General features: G+C 47.5%; 1 protein-coding gene across 10 annotated transcripts in view; it reads right to left on the bottom strand.

Annotated features, from left to right (window-relative positions):
• Nucleotides 1-1,803: 1,803 nt before the first annotated feature.
• DLG1 (discs large MAGUK scaffold protein 1) overlaps nucleotides 1,804-6,822 on the bottom strand; it is a 223,965-nt gene continuing 218,946 nt past the window's right edge. For all 10 annotated transcript variants that reach the window (XM_036754320.1, XM_036754321.1, XM_036754322.1 and 7 more), the window contains 2 exons: nucleotides 6,042-6,133; nucleotides 1,804-3,521 (listed from right to left, as the gene is read on the bottom strand). In XM_036754320.1, the coding sequence (XP_036610215.1) occupies nucleotides 3,415-3,521; nucleotides 6,042-6,133 (199 nt within the window). In that variant the 3' untranslated portion in view covers nucleotides 1,804-3,414. The remainder of the gene's footprint in view (nucleotides 3,522-6,041; nucleotides 6,134-6,822) is intronic.

Here is a 6,822-nt window from a genome sequence, read left to right as displayed (position 1 = left end):
CAGTGCTACTACATTAGAGAACAAAACCCAACCCAACCCACTTATATCCTTGAAAACATATTGGCAAAATCATGGTGTTACTTTTAATTAACTAAAGTCATGAAGACAACTTATTTTGTTAACAGACTCAACATGCCCAACAAACATAACTATTCAAATACAATATGGTGTGACCCTCTAAGCTCCTAGAATTCAGACCCCTGACATTTCGATCCATTCTGACCCCAAAACAAACCCAAGAGCCCAAGGCCAAGCTGCCTGGCCCAACAGATTTGCACTGATTCTAAACTCACCCAGGGGGAAGCATCTGGCTCATCCGTCACACCTTTACCACATGGATTCCGGGTTTTTGTAAACTGCTATGCTGTTTCTTAGAATCCTATAACCTGCCGTCAGTGTGACACTTAAGCCTCCCCAATGGCTGGCCATCTGGCTGATTACAAGTAAAGCAGCCGAGCCAATTTTGTACAGGATGTCCTCTTTTCAAATGAATGGGAAACAGGCCAAGCGGTGGAAACACCAGGCCAAAGGGCATGTTGGTACCAGCTGACCATCTCAGTAGCAGAAAGAATGAACTACTTTCTGCAGCCCCAACACTGAACTGTGTAAGTTCAGGGTACTGTTTTTTTTTTCCTCCATGAATGATGCAGCTATCTTGTTATGCAATCTTAAAGGTAAATAAACTTCTTAAAAAGTATTTTCCTTCAAATGATGAGGATTTTACCAGCTCTTCCACAAAACAAACAAAACTCTTCATAGCTGGTTCTGTCATTCCTGAGAGGCAGCATGGTCTAGCGGACAGTGATGGCTGCAGTCAAAAAGATCTGGGCTCAAATCCTAGTTGTGTATCCCCGAGTCTCAATTTGCTTATCTGTAAAAGGGGGATAGTGCCTCTCAAGTTAGAGAACGTATGTAAAACCCTTTGAACACCTTAGGTGCTACAGAGAGGCGATCTATCGTTCAGCCACAACCCAAAAGGTTTCTACAGTCATAAAAAGAGATGGTCTAACCACAAGCTGCCACAGAAGAGGCCAGGTGGCGCGCCATTCAGCTCGAGGAAGCGGGGAGGGGCGGCTCATGCCAGGACCACAGTCCCAGCCCAGGCTGTTCCTCAAGATGCTCTTCAAGGTTAAAAAGCAAGTTTCCGGGGGATTTCCAAGCACAAGTAATTCCTGCCTTGGTTAAGCACGCCCTTTCCTCTACTCCCTCGTTACTGTGAATTCAGCACTCACTGCATGTGGAGATTCCCAAGTTCTCAGAGAGCCCCAAAGCCCTAGGACAGATGGACAGACAGATGCAAGAGCATGGCTTCCCAGGAGTCTGGCTGGAGCTGTGCCCACCCTGGCATTTTAGGCCCTTCCTTGGCCCCTGTTCGGAGGCGCTCTGAGGATCAAGGACCATCATCTGAGGGGGAGGGATGAAAACGGACCAAAGCATAGGAGGGGGGGCTGCAATCTGCACCAGCGGAAGCCATGCCCCATGCTGGTCAAACAATGGGTCTTGGCAATAATAGGTCTGTCTCTCACAGTACAGTTCCTTATCAGATCATTCATCAGACCAAGTGAAAGAACTTGCTGGCTACAGGTAGGCAGTGCATCTAGAGAGCCTTCACTCCCAGGGGGATCTCCTTCCCTGCACAGCATGCAGGTGGCAATCCATTCTTTCCGCATGGTCTGTCCAGGAGCCCTGGGAACTCTACTTAGCCATCTAGGCCATCGGTTCACCCTGCACTCAGTAACATGGCAGCCCCATCCCTGCGTGGAAAGAGGGGCATGGTGCAAAATTCAAGACACACTCAAAGAGTAGGTTGTACAATAAAGTTTATTAGCTGTTCTCCCCTTTCTGACAAATGGAATGGACGTGGATCATTCTTTATAAACCAGCTCTCATCTGGTTGAAAAAAAACAAGGAGGAAGTTTCTGGAAAACATATATTGAATAAACAATCCACTTCCAGTAAGTGATGGGCAGCTACCAAATGATATTTATATGAAGGATCAGGGGATTTTGTTCTGAAGCAGTCTTGGTGGTTGACTAGAAGGAGCCGATGGCACAGTGCTGGCGCCGAGGCTCTGTTCACAGCCGAGGTCCTAGCTGAAAGTACCCCATGCTGCAGTTCTGTTGTGATTTCTCCCTCTGAGAAAAGGGCGGATTGGGGCAAGCAGAAAACAAACTGAAACTTTTTGTAGAAAAGAGGAGAACACACTCAGACCATTTCCTTCTAAAGATTTTCCCCAACAACCATACATACTTCTGTTTGCATTTCACATGATTAAGGAGGATTGATTCTAATTAATATTCATTTTCAAAACCAAACAAAAAGTTAGGAATAGGTGATGAAAGAAAAATATATATTTTTAAATATATATATATATGTGTGTGTGTGTGCGCAACTACGTAAAGAAAATAGTTCCCATAGTTACAGAGTTTTAGTTAAAGAAAGTTTAATATATATATATATATATATTTCATTATTATAACAAAATAGGCAGTTATCGTGGGTAAAATACTCATTAAAATCTGACCCCAAAGAATACACTTGTCATTTTCTGAACCAGTTCCTCGGCCCCAGCCCTAAGGACGGCCATGACACTAGAGTCCAGTCGGCTTGGCTGTGTCAGCATTGACGCCTATGAACCATCAACCCTGTGTAAAGGGCCGGCTTTCCTAGCACCTAAACGTGGTCTCGATTCAGAAAACAGGATGATCCTTAGCTATAAACAACAGCTGTAAGACACTGTAAATAGTGCTGCACGAGCAGGATTAAAAACATTGAACATTGTTATTCCTAGCAATTGTAACAGGAAAAAAAAGAAAAGAAAAAAAAGAAAAAAGACTTTAAAAGTAAAGTAACCCTTGAGAAAATGAACATCCCTTGTGAAACTGGGAAAGTTAATGCAAACATTAATTTTGAAATTAAAAAGAGCACAGACAAAAGCAGAGATTTTCCTTAACTGCCTGCAAAACAAACAAAAACTCTTTGCTCTGAAAAGTAGTCAAATTTGGAAGAAAAAAAGCTCGAAAACGGCATTGGCCAAACCATGCTATTAAAGTAGGCGTGCAAAGTTGCTCACAATTTACTAAATCATTTAAGACCATTTCTCTTTCATTTGTTATGAAATTTTAAAAGACTGTGTAGAAAGCTTTTCTGAAAATCTCTGAAAGTTACTTTCCCTTAAACATTAAGGAATTTACCACAATTTCCCCATCCCCCCGGAAACCCTTAATAGCTGGTCGGGCCATTCCATCTTCAGTTCTGAAAAATGGCAGCAGACCAACGGTAATACACGAGAACACAAAGGAGCCAACAAAAAGGGTTAGAAAATGTTTCAGAAAAGAGGAGGAGTGGCAGGGCAGGACGGGCGGCCCAGGGACGAGAGGGAAGGAGGGGAGGGCGCTGCTCCGAAGCTCGGCCTCATAGCTTCTCCTTGGCCGGGACCCAGATGGAAGGACCTGCCTGCTCTTCTATGATCTGCTTCACTAGGTTGTAAATGTCTTCCAGTGTGTCCCCCTGCACGATGGCTGTAACAAAGAGGAAAGGGGTGAATGAGAGCTCTACACCCCCCCCCTTCTGACACCTGGGCACAGGAGGGGACAAAGGGAAGCACGCCCCACGATCCTTTAGAAATGAAAATCCGAAGGCTGGGTGAGGGGTGGGAGCCAGCCCATCCTCCTGCACGCTCATTACCCGCCTCCCACATGCATGTCAATGGGAAGGCATGAAGGAGTCCTCTGGGGTGGTCAGGGTCCCTTGGTCATTTACTCACAGCCTGAAAGACTGAGCGCTAAGGACAGCAGCACATTGTGTTTGTCCTTCGTTCTCGAAGAGGACCATGACATCAGGGAAACAGTGACGTGACCTGCGGCTGACTTTGCTTTGAGGGAGGGAGGGATGGCTTTGCAGTGTCACCAGCCTCACTTTCTCCTCCACAGCCCTCTGGGTCCAGTGACAAGATATTCATCAGGGCTGGAGATGGCCCAGGATGCAATGGGAAACCCTGGCCCTTTCAGGCTAAGGCCTTTTCATAGTCTCACTCAGAGTAAGTTAACTCTGATTCAGTGAATAGGCCTCTTTAAGAAGTGAGTCAAGGGATGGCCCCTTTAATTAGAAAAAAAGAACAAAAAATCAAGCTGGGAGGGGAAAATCCTCAGGGTTGCTTTTCCAAAAAGAAACAGTTATCACTGACATTCACTCTAAGCCAGGAGGGCCCAAAATATAGTTATTAAGTGGAGCTTGGGCAGGGACCTATTCATGAGCTTCTGAGTGAATGGAAGGAAGGACGTCCGTCCGGAAGGAAGAAAGGAAGGAAGGAAGGAATCTAGCCAGTAAACCCCAAGTTAAGTGGGCAGCTTCCGGCCATCAAAATTTACCTTCCTTTGGAGAGGGCTATGAGAAAGAGCTGACCACATCGAATATCTGCATCAACCAGCTGGGACAAGTAATGAGTGTGACTGGTGTAGATGCTCTGCAGAGGATGGAACTGTATTCTAAATGTTCCACTTAATTTACAGAGAAAGAGCTCATCCAAACTGAAGCTACCAAGACAGGAAAAAAAACCCCACTGCTTTCCTGTTGTCTCAAAGGCAGGAGAAACAGAATGACAGGGAGGTTTCAAACAAAAACAAGCCTATGGGGACAGGCAGTGGCAACATTTCAGGGCTTTGGATGCATACAACATGTTTCTGCTTTAGGAAGGCCCAAAAGGGCTCAGAGGCTGTCAGGTGCAATAAACAGCAAGCACCTACTGTGTGCCAGGGCACTGTGCCAAGTGATGGGGACACAAAGAAAGGCAAGAGACAGCCCCTGCTCAAGGGCTCCCCAAATGTATGTAGAGACACAGACTACGCAAGATGAAGTGGAGATAATTAACATGGGAAAGCAATTACCAATAAACCTTCATGAAGCACCTACTACATGCCAGGCACCATGTTAAGTGCTCCTCGAGGAGCTCACAATCTAATGGGGGACACAAGAGGCAGATACATCTGTACAAAGCACCTGAGTACGGGACACGTAGGTGGTAATGAACCAGGGCTGGCCCTGGAATGAAGAGGGGTGGGGAAGCCTCCTTCAGGAGACACGGCCTGGAATCTTCTCGGCTGCACCTCGGCTCAGGAGAGCAGACCCAGGCCGGAGGCAGAGCCAGCACTTCCTCAGGAAACCTGTTTCTCGTATTTCCTGACTTCACCAGCCTGACTCAGATCTTACCAGGGGGAAGCTGGCTCTCGGAGCCAGTGACCTCGCTTTTCTTGTCTCCACACCCCAAACTGGAAATCTCCCTCTGCCTCTGTCCTTTGGATTCTTAAGAGGAATACAAATCGCTCACGCTTGGGAGGGACATTTAGATGGTGTCAGAGGGAACGTCAAACCTGCTCTGCTACCAATGTCAAGGTTGATGGAGAGGGAGAGGGCGAAGAGGAACAAAGGATCAGTGTTGGCAGCACCAATGTCCCTTTGAGCTTGATCACTGTTTAAGAGTACAGAGAATGGTCTCATGTGACTCTGAGGCCGTTCAAAGGTGGTTCTGTTACGAAGTTTTAAAAGAGACAAGAAAACAAAAGACTAAACTGGGAAAGGGCCTATAGTGATGCACACAAAGGGCAGGATAACTTTGAGAATCCACAGAGGGGGAAAACTCAGACCTGGGTGGGGTCCCAGAAGAGTCAGTTCATGCTTTTCATGACTATGGAGCCAGGAGCCCTGTTCTAGGCTACGCCAATAAAGCGCTCTTACTCCGGGACAGGCTCCCAGTGACCAAGGCAGATGGACAGTCTCAGTCACCTTCCACAGCATCAGAAGATTCATGGGAAAACCTGGACCAGGGAGAGGAAGGGAGGGGCTGAGGGAATCCTGGAATCTGCTCGTTCCTGATCTGGGTCAGAGCTGAGTTCCTCCCCACCTCCAATCTCACCAAATCAAGCTGTTTTCACAGGCTCCTGCTGCAAGACTCTACAGTGCGGAGACCAGAACAACGTCAATGCACCCATCTCCACGTCCCTACGGGAAAACAGCCCTGGGAAAAAGTGCTACAAGCAGCCCACCTGTGAAATGCTCTGTAAACTCTTGCTCCAGTTTCATGGCTCTCTCAAATGTCTTCCTGGCCTGCTCCTCTGTCAGACGCTTATTCATTTCCCTGCGGAAAGAGGGAGAATCAGAGAGGACAGCTCTTGAAGCGCACCAGCAACCCTGGGGAGCGGGTCTACCGTGAGGGGACCTCGGCCCCCCGTGTCTCCAGGGGCTGGGAGGCACTTCCTGTTGCATAACTGTTGTAAGTCTATCAGAGTCTAATCTGGTGACATTTTCTGTTTTAAAATTCTTCAGTTGTTCATCAGGAAAGAAGGCCCCTTCCAACTCTGTGGCCGTGAGCACAGACTCTAACGACCAGTATTTCAGGGAGGATGCTTTCTATCCAAAGAGCCAAAGTGAACGTGGCTGGGTAACAACCCGGCCAATGGCATCTGCTTGTAGAGGATGCTGAGCTCTGATGGTTAACTCTTGTAAAAGGTGGGCGGCAGGGCTGCTGGACCAACGGCTCTTTGAATGGGGATGCCTCTGCGTATGCGCTGGATGAGGAGGCCTCGGTGGTCCTGTCACATATTCGATCCAGAAGCCAAGGTGCCATTGCGGGACAGGCTGGAGACCAGATGCTGAGTTCCAGCAGGAGATGCCTTTCAGATGCCACTCCACCAACAAGACACCAGGCTTTTCAGAACTGCCACGTTCAAACCCGGACCCGACGAAGGACAGCCAGGACCATGGGAGAGGCTGGGGATTCGTGCCGACTTCACCAAGCCTTGTGAGGTCCCAAAGACTCAAGTTGTA

This window comes from Trichosurus vulpecula, chromosome 4, assembly GCF_011100635.1.
Source record: "Trichosurus vulpecula isolate mTriVul1 chromosome 4, mTriVul1.pri, whole genome shotgun sequence".
Taxonomy (NCBI): Eukaryota; Metazoa; Chordata; class Mammalia; order Diprotodontia; family Phalangeridae; genus Trichosurus; species Trichosurus vulpecula.
Note: the sequence above shows the minus strand (reverse complement) of the source record. Positions and strands in the feature narration are given on the sequence as shown.